Source organism: Peromyscus californicus, unplaced genomic scaffold, assembly GCF_007827085.1.
Source record: "Peromyscus californicus insignis strain IS unplaced genomic scaffold, ASM782708v3 Scaffold_5__1_contigs__length_169319896, whole genome shotgun sequence".
Taxonomy (NCBI): Eukaryota; Metazoa; Chordata; class Mammalia; order Rodentia; family Cricetidae; genus Peromyscus; species Peromyscus californicus.
This window is the reverse complement of record NW_026294573.1, coordinates 28,331,582-28,346,917: the sequence shown is the minus strand read 5'-3', so window position 1 is coordinate 28,346,917 and position 15,336 is coordinate 28,331,582. Positions and strand designations below refer to the sequence as shown.

At 40.5% G+C, this 15,336-nt stretch overlaps 1 protein-coding gene and 1 non-coding gene across 5 annotated transcripts in view; both read right to left on the bottom strand.

Moving 5' to 3' along the window:
* Nucleotides 1–15,336, bottom strand: part of LOC128097934 (protein argonaute-3) — a 117,340-nt gene that overhangs the window by 38,879 nt on the left and 63,125 nt on the right. For all 4 annotated transcript variants that reach the window (XM_052718812.1, XM_052718813.1, XM_052718815.1 and 1 more), the window contains 4 exons: nucleotides 12,682–12,816; nucleotides 7,784–7,871; nucleotides 7,515–7,662; nucleotides 6,217–6,336 (listed from right to left, as the gene is read on the bottom strand). In XM_052718812.1, the coding sequence (XP_052574772.1) occupies nucleotides 6,217–6,336; nucleotides 7,515–7,662; nucleotides 7,784–7,871; nucleotides 12,682–12,816 (491 nt within the window). The remainder of the gene's footprint in view (nucleotides 1–6,216; nucleotides 6,337–7,514; nucleotides 7,663–7,783; nucleotides 7,872–12,681; nucleotides 12,817–15,336) is intronic.
* Nucleotides 1,471–1,595, bottom strand: LOC128098087 (small nucleolar RNA SNORA17). The gene has a single exon (XR_008214119.1). It is a non-coding gene; the product is annotated as a small nucleolar RNA SNORA17 (small nucleolar RNA).

Sequence of the window (15,336 nt, the reverse complement as noted above, 5' to 3'; positions counted from 1 at the left end):
GCACTCTTAACCACTGAGCCATCTCTCTAGTCCACATAGATCTTTCATAATCTGCATTTTACAGAGACACGAATTGTGCTAGTAAAGTTAAATGACTAGGTGCTAAAACAGTGAGAGGAAAACAAGCCTTTAACCCGAAGCCTGTTCTCTTAACCACTTCATGATTCTGCGTTCCTGAACAGTTAAGCTGTAATAAAGGAGAACTGCTAGTTACAGAGGTTGTACAGACAGAGGTGTCACTGTCTCTTACAGGGTTTACAAGACTTAGAAACCATAATATAGAGCTGGGCAGTGGTGGCACACGCCTTTAATCCCAGCACTCGGGAGGCAGAGACAGACGGATCTCTGTGAGTTCGAGGCCAGCCTGATCTACAGAGTGAGATCCAGGAAAGGCTCCAAAGCTACACAGAGAAACCCTGTCTCGAAAAACAAGAAAACAAAAAAACAAAAGAAAAGAAACCATATTCTAATATAATTAGACAAAAATTTAGGGTGAGAATCAACCTTTATTTTCCTAATTAGATGAGATGTAATAACTACCATTCACTTTTTATAGAAGTATAAGGCAAAGGGGTTATTTTTATTAGCTTACAAAATGAAGAATTTTTTGTGTCTGTGTGAAAGTCTGTATACATATATGAGCATTCTGTGCATGCTTGGTGTTGGCAGAGGCCAGAAGAGTGTTGGATCCCTGGAACTGGAGTTACAGCCAATTATGAGCCACTACGTGGGTGCTACGAACCAAACCTGGGTCCTTTGCAACATCCTGCAACATCAACAAATGCTTAACTGCTGGGCCATCTCTCCAGCCCTGAGAGGCTTTCTGATCTGTTGTTTGTTTCTGTGTCTTGAGAATGAACGGATTTATTTGGGACATTTGCTATATGTGCATCATCCAATTCTCTCCCTCTTCTGTAATTATTACGGCCAAGACCACATGTAGTTGGGCAGATGGGAGTGTTGAATGGAATCTTGGAGGGCCTTTCATGCCCCTAGTACCACTACCACTGACCTAACTACTAGTCAGTTCCTTGGTAAACATAGCCTTACTACACTTTTTGGAAAAATACAGCTTTAAAAATATAGGCTTCTAGAACAAGAAGTGTGGAACAGCCCAGAACCTAGATTCCCCCAACAGAAGCCTGTGGAGGTGCTTCAGCAGGTTTTTGGTCAGGTGACAGTGGGCACACCTGTGAGGCCCATGACCTGGAGCTGTATCTGCACTTGTCCAGGCTAGCCTTGGGGCACTGAACTGGGCCATGTTTCTTCCTGGCATGGCTGGGCATTGTGCCCAAGGCTCACATGAAAAGCATCTTCAGTCACTCATCTTCCTGAAACCTCCTCTGTGCACAACAGTCTCTTCTACCCCATAGTGAGCATGTGCAAGGCCATCAGATGCCTCGGGCCAGCCAACAACTAGGACAGAGGTGGTCCCACAGCTGGGCTTCAGTGAGTTGATAGGCACCACAGAATGTCAGGCTGCTCGTACCTCAAATGTTCCTAGTTCAGAACACTGAGCACAGACATGGCCTCTCTCCTCTCTGCCATCTACTGAAGTACATGGGACAGGTATCTGTAAGGTCTCTAGGGACAGTGTATGCTGGATAGGTTTCTGCCAACTTGACACAAGCTGGAGTTATCTGAAAGGAGGGAACCACAATTACTTCTATAAGAATGGGCTGTAGAGCATTTTCTTAGTGATTGACGAAGGAGGGGTGGTGGTCCTGGGTTCTATAAGAAAGCGTGCAAGCCAGAAGTAGGCTAGTAAGCAGCATCTCTCCATGGCCTCTGCATCAGCTCCTGCCTCCAGGTTCCTGCCCTGCTTGAGTTCCTGTCCTGACTTCCTTTGATGATGAACAGTGATGTGGAAGTGTAAACCAAATAAACCCTTTTTTCCTCAAGTTGCTTTTGGTCATGGTGTTTTATCATGGCAATAAGATGCAGTGCTTATTTTTCATGCTTATGTAGCTAAGGCTGATCTGAAACTCAAACTTGTTATCCGGCTGAAGCTGGTCTTGAGCTAATCTTCCAGTGTCTGCTTCCCGAGTACGTGGAATGCAGGTATGTGCTACCACAGTGGTTTTATATGATGCTGGGGATTGAAACCAGGGCCTTTTGCAGGCTAGGCAATGTTTAGTCCCTCAACTGTGCATCTGACAAATGATTATCAAACTATTTTAAATTTTTGGTTAATAAAACAACAGACACTGTTTCAAAAACAAAATGTGTAAAGTAATATTAAAACCTGAACAAATGCTGGGTGTGGCGGCACATGTCTTTAATCCCAGCACTCAGGAGGATCTCTGTGAGTTCAAGGCCAGCCTGGTCTACAGAGTGAGTTCCAGGACAGCCAGGGCTGTTGCATAGAAAAACCCTGTATGGAAAAAAATTCTGAAAGTGCCAGTAAACTGTTGGGGAATATATTCATATTTACTGATCCCCACCTTGTTTGCTCAGACAGTTTAAATGATATTCAGGGGAGAGTGACATATGATCTAGGTATTCCTTAAAAACAAACCAAACCAAACCAAAAAATCTCACTCTATTTTGAGTATCCTATCAGTTTATTTAAAAATATTTTTATTTATGTGTATTCGTGTGTGTGTGTGCGCATGTGCGCGTGCGCGCGCCCGTCCATGGAGTCCAGAAGATAGTGTCAGATTCCCTATGCTAGAATCACAGGTGCGTGTGAGCCTCCTGATGCATGTCCTCTCCCAAAGCAGAAAGTACTCTTAACCACCAGGCCATCTCTTCAGCCTCAATCTATTTATTTACTTAAGTTTAGTTTTTAGAAATGAACAGATAATATTGTGTATTCTTTTTTTTTAATATTGTGTATTCTTAACTTTAAAATATTTTATCATAAAAGTAATGCATGATCTTCATAGAAAAACAGGAAAGAAGAAGGCTTCGTGGGTAAAGCTCCTGCCTCCAAGCTTGATGACTTGAATTCAACCCCTGATCCCTGGGACCCACATGGAGGAAGAAGAGAACTGATTCAGCAATCTTTTCCTCAGCGGATTCCTCAGACCTTTTCAGCCGTGCTGTGGCCCACACGCACACCCACACACATACATGTACATGTGCACGCCCACACACATACACATGCCGTGGGATGTTCTGTATGCTGTGAATGTGTGTTGCTCTGATAGCCAGGCAGGAAGTATAGGCGGGGTGAGCAGATGAGGAGAATTCTGGAAAGAGGAAGGCTGAGTCAGGAGTTGCCAGCCAGACACAGAGAAAGCAAGATGACAAGGCAGAACTGAGAAAAGGTACCAAGCCACATGGCTAAACATAGGTAAGAATTATGGGTTAATTTAAGTGTAAGAGCTAGTCAGTAATAAGCCTGAGCTAATGGCCAAGCAGTTATAATTAATATAAACCTCTGTGTTTACTTGGGGGATGTGAGTGGGAGAGATTTGTCCTCACCACCAGCCAGCCAGGACACAGGAAAACTTCCAGCTATATACATGTACACATGCACACAAAGATAATAAATCACAATTAGAAAAAGAAAACTAGCCGGGCAGTGGTGGCGCAAGCCTTTAATCCCAGCACTCGGGAGGCAGAGCCAGGCGGATCTCTGTGAGTTCGAGGCCAGCCTGGTCTACAGAGGGAGTTCCAGGAAAGGCACAAAGCTACACAGAGAAACCCTGTCTCGAAAAACAAAAACAAAAACAAAAACAAAAACAAAAACAAAAGAAAAAGAAAACTAAGAAAGAAAATAAGCCAAGTGGTGGTGGCATACACCTTTAATCCCAGAACTCAGTAGGTAGAGGCAGGTCAATCTCTGAGTTCAAGGCCAGCGTGGTCCACAGAGTGATATCCAGGACAGCCAAAGCTACACAGAGAAACCCTGTTTTGGAAAAAAAAAAAAAAAAAAAGAAAGAAAGAAAGCAAATAAAAGTTCCTTATAATTGTATTACCCTGAAACATCATTTTTAACATGTTGATACAAGTCTGCCTTATCATTTCTGAGGTCCCGTACACTAATATAATTGTTTTCACGTAATGTATAATATAAGCATTTCCTATGTTGCTGCATTCTCTTAATGACAGTCATTTTATCTGTTGTGTGAATACATAACAGAAGTGCCTGGAGTTGGGAAGTGGTAAGTCCCAGAATGAATCAGTAGAGTTAGTCAACTGGGACTGTGCTGTCTGTTGGCTTCAGGACTCATAGCTAACTCCGGAAGTCCTCCATAGGGGCTAGAGCATGACCACCTCAAGGGTAATATGAACAGGAGACACTAGATCTTTGCCCTTCTGAGTATCCCCAATTCCAATGGAAGACAAGTGAGACTAAATGTGGTCCTGATAGTGAACTCCGTCTCTTTCCCCAGAGCTTCTGGGTGCTTGAGAAATGAAGAGGTGACTGTACTCCCAGCCTTGGTTTTGGAAGTTTCCTCAGGATCACTGGGATTGGACAAGCTGCTGTTTGCTGGCTGCAGTCCACACAAAGGCCTGAAGTGTCACTGAGCTCCTAGAGGGTATGCTGTCCTCAGTTCCTCAGGGATTATCTTTCCTATTTCCCTGTGCTCAGGATTTCATGGAAGAACTCAGACAGCAATGGTCAGGTTGATGAGTAGGACATCTCTGTACTTCTTTTTCCTTCTTTCCTTATTTTGAGAGAAATGGCCCCCATAGGGAGTGGCACTATTAGGAAGTGTAGCCTTGCTGGAGTAGGTGTGGTCTTGTTAGAGGCAGGCTTTGAGATCTTATATATGCTCAAGTCATGCCAGTGAGACAGACCATTTCCTGTTGCCTGCCTATCAAGATGTAGGAGTTTCAGCTCCAGCACTATGTCTATCTGCACACCACCATGCCACACCATGATGATAATGGACTATACCTCTGAAAATGTAAGCCACCCAATTAAATGTTCTTCCTTTGTAAGAGTTGCTGTGATCATGGTGTTTCCTTATAGCAACAGAAACCCTAACTAAGACATGGAGACAGGGTCTCTCTAGGTAGTCCTGGCTATCCTGGGGCTTGCTATGTAGACCAGGCTGGCCTTAACTCACAGAGATTTCCTTGCCATTGCCTCCCAAGTGCGGGGATTAAAGAATGCTCTATTACTCCCAGCCTTCTCTGTATTTCTTTTGCAATGGTAATCACTGTGGTTTGCTTTTGAGATGGAGAAGTTGCCAATGTAATGGAAAAGCTTGCATTTTACATTCTGGTAGGATGTGACATTGTTCAGGAGTTTGTTCCTGATGGTTCCCCTTCCTGGAACACCAGTTGAGGGGTCTGGAGCAGCAGACAGGTTTTTTGTTATTGTTTGTTTGTTTGCCAAGAGCCTTGTAAAATCCACTGTGTATTTTTATTGGGCAAAACATGATGTTTTGAAATATATATACAATGTGAAGTAGTAATGTGAATTTTATCAAGTGATACTAGCATCCTGCCCCTCTCTTCTACAAGACTTGAGGAGTCCTGAATTATTGAAACCAGTTTGTTGTTGAGACAGGTTCTTACTCTGTAGTCTAGGCTGGGTTGGCCTCCAACTCATGGCAATCCTCCTGCCTTAGCCTCCCAAGTGCTGGGATTACAAGGCCCAGTTGTTTGTATGTTTGTAGATAAGGTTGTCTATGTAGCCCAGAAAGGCCCAAAATTTAGAATGAGCCCCCTGCCTCAGTCTCCTGAGAGCTGGGATTACAGGCATGAGGTATACAGTTGTCAGTCTGACACTAGTAGCTAAGAAATTCTAGACTGACTGTTAATATTATAGTTTTAGTATTTCTTGTTATAATACTTGGATGTTTCCCCTTTGCCCTTCTTTTAGGTGGGGGTTCAGTTAACTATATTAAAACAGTTCTGTTGAGTCTGTTCCCTAGATTTAAATGGTCTAGAGTTAAATTAGAAGAACCAAACCCTTCTCATATAACTTACTAATGTTTACCCCTCTCCCACACCATAGATTACACCATGATAACTCTCTTTCTCTTCTTCTTGAGACAGGGTCTCACTGTGTAGTTCTGGCTGTGCTGGAACTCACTCTGTAGACCAGGCTAGCCATGAACTCACGGAGAGCTGCCTGCCTCTGCCTCCCAAGTGCTGGGACTAAAGGCGTGTGCCACTATACCTGGCTCTATGATCTCTTTTAGTTCTGACAGTTCATGAAATGGTAATGTGGTATCAGCTGGTAAGGACATTGTTTTTGAGTAGCTCACCCTAATAGACTTTAAATTCCTATTTCTAGAGTTATGTACTAACCAATCTGCTAATTTCCTCTTGTCTGTCTGGTGCGGATCTTGCTGTTGCCTTAATCATAGTAGAAGTCTGATTGTCAGTTAGTTTCTTGATACACCGTTGCCCAGCCACAATATTACAGACCTGGAAACAAAACAATTCATACAATGGATATATTTTTGTTAGAATTCACTCAATGTCAATCACACGTTAAATAAAAATTTTAAAATCTACTTATTTACCTACTTCTTTTTACTATCATGTTAAGTAAAAAAGTAGAGAACAAAGTACACATGATCACATGATTATAATTAGGTAAAAGGCAAACAGGATAAAAAGACTGAAAGAAGCATAGCAAAAATGCTAACAATGGTAGAACTATGGGTGAACTTTTTTCATACTGGGTTGGCTGGTTTTATGTCAACTTTACACAAACTAGAATCATCTCAGGGGAGGGAACCTCAATTAAGAAAATGCCTTAGTGATTGATGAGGGAGGGCCCAGCCCATTGTGAGTGGTGCCATCCCTGGGCTGGAGGTCCTGGGTTCTATAAGAAAGCAGACTGAACAAGCCATGGGGAGCAAGCCAGTAAGCAGCACCCCTCCATGGCGTCTGCATCAGCTCCTGCCTCCGGGTTCCTGCCCTGCTGCTTGAGTTCCTGTCCTGACTTCCTTTGATGATGAGCAGTGAGGTGGAAGTATAAGGCAAATAAACCCTTTCCTTCCCAAGTTGCTGCGGCCATGAAGTCTTAACAAAAATTAGAATTTAAAAATCATTCAAATTCAAAAATAAATGTGAGACTCAGATAAATCACAGGCCATAAAAGATCCTAGAAGAATGATGAACAGGGCCAGGGAGATGACTCTGTGGATAAAGTGCTTGCTGCATTGGGACCTGAGTTCAGATCCCTAGCACCAAAGTAAAAAGCAAGGCCTAGTGGTGTATGCCTGTAACCTCAGTGCTGGGAGGAGAGGGAGGGGAACAGGAGAGTCAGATCCTAGAGGGTCCGCTGGTCAGCTAATCCAGCTCAAACAGTAAGTTCAGATTCAGTGAGAGACCTCATCTCAAAAAATGGATGAACAGCAATATAGGAAGACTCCTGATGTCCTCCTCTGACCTACATAAATCTCAAAAAATGGATGGATAGCAATATAGGAAGACTCCTGATGTCCTCCTCTGGCCTCCATAAACGCGCGCGCGCGCGCGCGCGCACACACACACACACACACACACACACACACACACACACACACACACGCACATGCGCACGCGCACAGAGAAAGATGAACAGAAGCTAGTCATAAGCAGTGTAAAGACATTACTTCTAGAGGCAGGTACGTATGCTTCTGCTCCTGCCCCACTTGCAGACAGGGAAGGTGAGGGTACTTCAGCTGAAGAGCGTACTTTTCTCTGAAATACTGAGCTACAGTTCTCTCCACAGTTTGGCCATTTTCTAACTGCAAAGGAAAGCTGGAAAAAAGAGGAGCTGGCATGAGCAACTCTTATCCTATCGTGAGCTAGCAAACTACCAACCCCTTCCTTAGAGTCAGCTGCCTCACATCACTGCTGGGGGAAACACCAGCTTCCTTACGTTTGATGGCTGGCAGGCCTTCTTGTTACATTACAAACACGGTATTTCCGTCTCATTGTTCCACAATGAGTCACTTCAACCTTCAGACCTGTTCCCAACAAGAAAAATGAAGGTTACAGAAATCCCATGAAAAATACTGACCCAGTCTGTTCACTACTATGAAACCTCAGTTCTGAGCAGGCAGAAAATCTGTGACACAAGCAAGGTGATATCAGGGAGTTTTAGATATGACATTGCTAAGAATTGTTATACCAATGACAGACCTTTGAGTGCCAAATATTTTTCTTACTCTATCAAGCTCTATATGTTAAAAAAGAAAATCCTATGATCTGCTAAGCCCAAAGATCAAGGGACAAAGTTTCCAGCTCCACTAGACAAAAAACATTACAATAAACTCAGGAATAAGAGCCCAAGTATTTAAACAGCCCCTCATCACACAGTGACTGAAGATCAGAGTTTCACAAAGTTCAAGAAGGAAGTCCTTCACAGATCTATGAAGCAGGCAGGAAAAAAACCCTGGTCCTTTTATCAGAACTAGACTGACATTTTTATTAAGTATTTCTCTTAATTTATTAATTTTTTTCTTAACAATAGTGGCAATTAGAATGGAAGCTAAATAATTCTTAACTCTTAAAGATCTTTATTTTGTGTGTGTGTGTGTGTGCATGTATGTGTGTATGTGTATGTTCATGCACAAATGAACGTGGAGGTCGCAGGACTGTTCACAGGAATTGGGTTTTTTCTTCCACTATGTGGGTTCTGGGGATGAAACCCAGGCTGCCAAGCTTGGTGGCAAGTGAATTTGCCAAGACAGGGCCTCTCTATGTATCCCTGGCTGTACTGAAACTTGCTATGTAGACCAGGCTGGCTTAGAACTCACAAAGACCCATCTGTCTTTGCCTCATGAGCACTGGAATTAAAGGTGTGTGCCACCACACTGGGGATCCTCCAAATAATTCTTTTTTTTTTTTAAAAGATTTATTTAATTATATGTGCATTAGTGTGATGGTGTCAGATCCCCTGGGACTGGAGTTACAGACAGTTGTGAGCTGCCATGTGGGTGCTGGGAATTGAACCCAAGTCCTCTGGAAGAGCAGCCAGTGCTCTTAACCACTGAGCCACTTCTCCAGTCTGTAATTTTAAATATTTCTAGGTCTGTAGTTTATTTATGGACTTCAGTGATTCAAGGATTCCAGGACAATGCTAGAAAGAAATGGGCTTTAAATCCTTGGCTGAAGAAGAAAACCTTTTTTTGAGGTGCTCAGGGCCTTGTGCATATCAGGCAAGTGCCCTGCCACTGAGCTGCACCCTCCGCTCTTCTCATTTTGTTTTTAAGACAAGGTCTTGCTGAGTTGCCCACATTGGCCTTGGATTTACCTTCCTTCCTCAGCCTTCTGAGTTCGTGGGGTTACAGGGGTGTACCCCCATGCCTGGCATCTCAGCTGACAATCTTCAGGAAGTTTCCTGTTTTTATTTTTATTTTTTTTGGGGGGGAGTGGGGGCAGAACAGCAGTCACTCTGTAGACCAGGCTGTCCTTGAACTCACAGAGATCCGCCTGCCTCTGCCTTCCTAGTGCTGGGATCAAAGGTGTGAGCCACCATTTCCAACAGGAGAAACAGAATGTCCTGAGATGATGTTTTATGTTTGTACTAATATGGGAATCATTAGGAATGTGTTACTGATTACAGGAAATGCAGCTAATGTGCCTGATAAAGTGAAACTTTAATTTTAATTAAGTTAGTTACACAAACTCCTGGCTGCCATATTGGCCAATGTAGTAAGCCAGGAGTCAACAAATAGTCATATAATAGCTACTCTTCACAGAAAAACTGGTCCATTTTTAAAGTCTGGTCTAGCTCTGAAGAGTGAGTCTAGAAGGGTACAAATGGAGAAGTTTCAGTTTCTCAACAGAAATTATGGTTATTACACTTAAGTAATTTTACTTTTCTATCTGTAATTCCTACAGTGCAGTGCTTCTCATCTGAATGTGGTTTTGCTTACCTCTGACCCTGGGACATTGGGTAATGCCTAGAGAAACTGTGTGTGTGTGTGTGTGTGTGTGTGTGTGTGTTGCAGTGAGCAATTCCAGGGCCTTGGCACACATTAGGCAAGTGCTTCACCACTAAGCTACACTCCCTGCCCCAGGAAGACTTCTGTGACTCTTACACTAACTAGGTGATATCACTGGCAGTTGGTGAGTAGAGGCTAGACACTTCCAAACAGTCTAGAAAGTGCAGAATTAAACCTCCCAACTCAGCAAAGAATTATCCAGTACAAAATGCCAAGAGAAACCCTACCACAGTGTAATTTTTTTCTTATCTAACTATTAACTATAGCACCAAACATAAAGCACACTCACAGTAAATGCTATTTTCTTTTGCTATATCAGCACAAATTAGGATAGTAAGTGGTTTTTCTTTTAAAGTATTCTTAATAAAAATTAAATCACTGAGAAGTAATGTTTCATTATAACTACACTTCTAAAATTAAAGTTTTAAATATTTATTATGTTATTATGAAGGAGGCCAGAAAATACAAAGGGAGGCCTTATGGAGACAGCCATAATATGAAGCAAGCAACGTAAAAATATGACGTTTAGGGGAAAAAAACCAATAAAATAAGTTTCTGTTATCTGAACCAGTTAACTATTTACTTTCAAGGTTTCCTCATGATTTAAAAAATATAGTTTTATGTAAAAATGTATTTTATATAAATAAGGTTCTACATCCTTATAAAACAAATATTTACTAAAAGTAAATTAGTGCTCTTATATGTATAAAATTATCATTCATTTCCCCAATATTCCTGCTGTGTACGTTCCAAGAATTACTGACAAAAAAAAAAATCACTCCATTACTAACTGGTTGGAAGTAAGTTTTAACTAGAATACAATCAATATAGTAAAATTAATAGTGACAGAATTTATGGCACTATTTAGCAGCTATCACCAAATTCCTTATGTAAGTTAAAACTTAAACCCAAACATCACTGAACACAAAACTCTATTTTTTTTTGAGTTCCTGTGATAGGAATACATGATGTACTTTAAAGACTCCTCTTTTTCAAAAAGGTCTTCTCGACTTTGAATGGAGGAAAAAAATACTGGTTTATTAATTAGATACAACCCAGATTTTCTACCCCAAATTTAAGATCATAGGTACCTAATAATTAGACCAAATCCAGGGGCTAGCAAAAAGTTAAAATTATAAAGAATGGAATAGATAATTCCCTGCCCAGGTCCCTCCCCAAACCCTCCATCCAACCAAAAAGTTTGGCTTCAATAAATATTTAACCTATAAACTTGGCTTTACCTTCACTATAACATCAACTTTATAATGCTTTCTAGTCAATTTTTCAGTCATTTCTTTGGGCCCCTGAGCAGTTGAAGTTAAGATCGAGTCCATGCTCTTCGGGCAGCAGTTGAATCCTTGTTCTGTACATCTTGTATTTTCTGTGATAGAGTGGTGATATGAGTTGATTGCATAGTTACCGCAAAAGAATGTAAGTGATGGCATGATATCAGAGGTGGTAACTAAGCAGCAACTCCACTAGAAACCATGGCACTTAGATGATCACATATATAATGGTAGGTAATGCACTAACCTCCTGACAATGCTAACTGTAGTTAAAACAGACTGTGGAAGGACAATGATATGGTTGAAAACAGTCAGTTTCTTAATTTGGCACTTATATAACTTGAGATAGATGGATGCTTATTAACAAAACAGGAAGGGCTTTCCTTTTAATGCTTTATTACAATGACTGTCTTCTTTTTGTTGTTACTGAATGGCAAATAATGAATGATAACTGGAACAAGCAGGATGTATTCACCTACTCTAATTGGTTTGGGGGACTGAAAGATGTTCAGTGAACAAACTTGAATGCTTCCTTCAAACCACAAGCTGAAAATTATCTGCAACAAATAGGTAAAATCTTAAAATAAAACAACATAATTATTTCTGTCTATTTAAGATGTAACATTTAATATAAACAAAGTTTGTTACTTCTTACTAGATATTATCTTGTTTTGCTTCTTAACTGTGTACTACACTAAATATAGTGGAGTTACATCTTACATGAGGATTAGATACTGAAGTCATAAATAAGAAAAGAATTGTACACAATTAAATTGCTTTTTAAAAATCCCCAAAATTGCTAATAAAGCACAGTGCATGTGAGTTTGAACACAAAGCTGTAAATGCATTTAAAAATATACAGAAGGAGCAAATATGCACAGAATATAATATCAGAACACTATTAAAGTAGTTTTAACTTGAGGGACCATAGACATAACTTTTTTAGTTAAATGCATATGATGTAACACCACCGTAAAAATTTTAGCTAAGTAAGATAGGTACCTCTATAATGTACATTACATAGCTAGGTACAAGTCTAGAATAACACATGAAACAAGTGAACTCTATATTCTACAATTCCAAAGAAATAAGATTTTAAAAAACTGTAATTTTAGAAAAATAATGAGATCATTAATCAGAATATGTTCAAAGAGTGAGTCAAATTCTAACATAACAATATTTTAAAGATAAGATTCTTACTTTAAAAAGATAGTATTAGAGAAACTTTTTCCCATGAGACACACTCATCTCTCCAGCTAGTATGGGACAGTATTCACAAAAACAGAAATGTAGCTGGTCTACTTAGCATATTCTTCATTCAGCCACTACCTAAGAGGCTACAGTAATGGATCTGATGTGACATTTTATAATTATTCTATATTTTATTAGGCATATCACACAGATTGATCCTAATGATAGACACTTGAATAGAAAGTTGTCTTACCATGCATTTTATAGTCAAGCTGTTTTAAATGCTAATTAGTAACAAACTATAGGAATGATGTCAGAAAGTATAGTATTCTAAATGCTAATGAACTCACCTTTTATCTCCTTAGTGAATTTTACCCGATGAGAATCAGTCAGAGGTCTGGGTTGCTCATCAATGTTATGAATGTCAAGAACTTCACACATGAATTGAATTACAGGCTGTGCTTTGTAGAAGGCAGTGGCAGAAACTAAGAAAAAACACAAATAGTATAAATTAATATTAAAAATCCAGAAACTTCATTGTAAGTTTCCATAATTAACCATGTACAGTTAAAATGATCCCTCATGTCAGTACATATAATATACATTATACCCCCCAACACACACATGTGTGTGTTTTCCAAAATGAAGCAATTTGATTTCTGAGGTATAAGAATAGAAAGGTCAAATACTATAGTTTTTATAATCTCTTTCACCATGCGTAACTATTTTCACAGTGAAGTGTTCTATGAGCCAAGAACTTATGAAGCCAAAGAATGCCTGGGTCCTTTAGCAGAGAAGAGTGTGGATTATTTCTTAAACAAGGCTTCCTATGCTCCCATGCTACAGTTTCTTCTAGAGAAAGTGTCCATTATCTTGTAAGGACTTAAGAAGACAGTATTACAGTATTTTTTTTAAAGATTTATTTATTTATTTATTTATTTAATATGTATACAGTGTTGTGCCTACATGCCAGAAGAGGGCACCAGATCTCATTATGGAAGGTTGTGAGCCACCATGTGGATGCTGGGAATTGAACTCAGGACCTCTAGAAGAACAGCCAGTGCTCTTAACCGCTGAGCCATTTTTCCAGCCCCCAGTATTACAGTATTAAACCCAAGCAACAGGTCATACCAGAGGTATCTGCCATGTGGTCCTGAGCAACAGCTGGGGGTTTAACCACCTGTGTATTAAGCAGCACAGTTATTTTAAATGGTTTCTTATCTCTGGATTTTGGGACTACAAGATAGTTAGTAGACCATACATTTCTTCTTCTTCTTCCTCTTCCTCTTCTTCTTCTTCTTCTTCTTCTTCTTCTTCTTCTTCTTCTTCTTCTTCTTCTTCCTCCTCCTCCTCCTCCTCCTCCTCCTCCTCCTCCTCCTCCTCCTCCTCCTCCTTTTTCTTCTTCTGACAGCGTTTCACTGTGTAGCACTGGCCGGTCTGGAACTCAATATGTAGCCCAGGTTGGCCTCAATCTTACAAAGACTCACCTCCTTTTGCCTCCTAAGTGCTGGGATTAAAGGTGTATACCACTACATTTAATCTTATTTTTTTAAGATTAAAAAATTATGCATGTATATGTGTCTGTGGGAGGGTACTTGCATGTGAGTGTACAGTGACCTCAGAGGACAGAACAGAGTTTGACCTCCCAGTAGCTGGAGTCACAGGTGGCTATGAGTTGCCCAATGTGGGTCCTGAAGATGGAACTCAGGCAGGAAGACTATGCTCTTAACCATTAAACCATCTCTCCAGCCCCACATTACATTCTTTTACTGAAAAACTGTGGGAATATTTTTGTGCATAAGCAAATGCCAGCAAAGATGAAGGTGGTGACTCTGAGTTCTACATGGCCAGCCAGGGCTACACAGTGAGACTCATCTCAAAAACAAAAAAAAAACCCAAAATAAAAAACAAAACCAAAACAACAACAACAACAAAACCAAAAACATGCCAGTAAGATATATTTTTTTCATAATATTTTGAAATGTATCATGAATAACATGTTCTTTTACCTTTCCTTTAATTCTAAAGGTAGATTTTCCTCACTAGATACTACCAGTCACGTGTACTGTTTCACAAGTCACAGCTGAAACTACCATACAAACATACTACAATTATATCTACTTTCCTGTTACACTTCTAACCATTTTATTGTTTACCATCTTCTAAACTGCATACAGTAACATGAACATTTGAGATGAAAATTAAACTGTGAAAAAGCTTTAAAAAGGATCGGTTGAAAGAACAGGTCTCCCATGGAGGAGAGGAGGAAGGGGAAACTGAGGCTGGGATGTAAAATTTAAAAAAAAAAGGATTGGTTGAAATCAGCAAACACAGTTTTAAGTAAGAGTACCTTTTAATGATAAAAGATCATTGGAACCCCTTTGTGGCCTTTAAAACTTTTTTGTTGATGTTTTGTTTTTAAGACAGGGTCTCATATAGCCCAGGCTAGGCTCACTTGCTATATATGTATGACCTTGAGCTTCTCTGATCATCTTATTTCCATTTCCCAAGAGCTTAGATCACAGGCCTGCACCCCCATGTGTTGTGGGAATTTGCTCAGCCAATGACCTTGGGGTATCTGGCCCAATAGAGGCATGGTTTTCTCTGGGTATGTGACTGCTTAAAACTGAGGAGGGGGCATGCACTCGGTCTCTCTTAGGGTGGTCGGAGCCTGGAAGGCTGGTTCCATGGACTTCCAGGCAGAAAAGAGGACAATGACGGCTGTTTTCTTTATTTTGTATCCGTGAATGTATTTCTCCCCATTTTATATCTTTTTTTTTTTTTTTTTGGTTTTTCGAGACAGGGTTTCTCTGTGTAGCTTTGTGCCTTTCCTGGGACTCACTTGGTAGCCCAGGCTGGCCTCGAACTCACAGAGATCCACCTGACTCTGCCTCCCAAGTGCTGGGATTAAAGGCGTGCGCCACCACCGCCCGGCCCCCATTTTATATCTTAATAAATTCACTAATAGCCTTTAACAGACTCTCATGGACTCACTTAATAAGTGG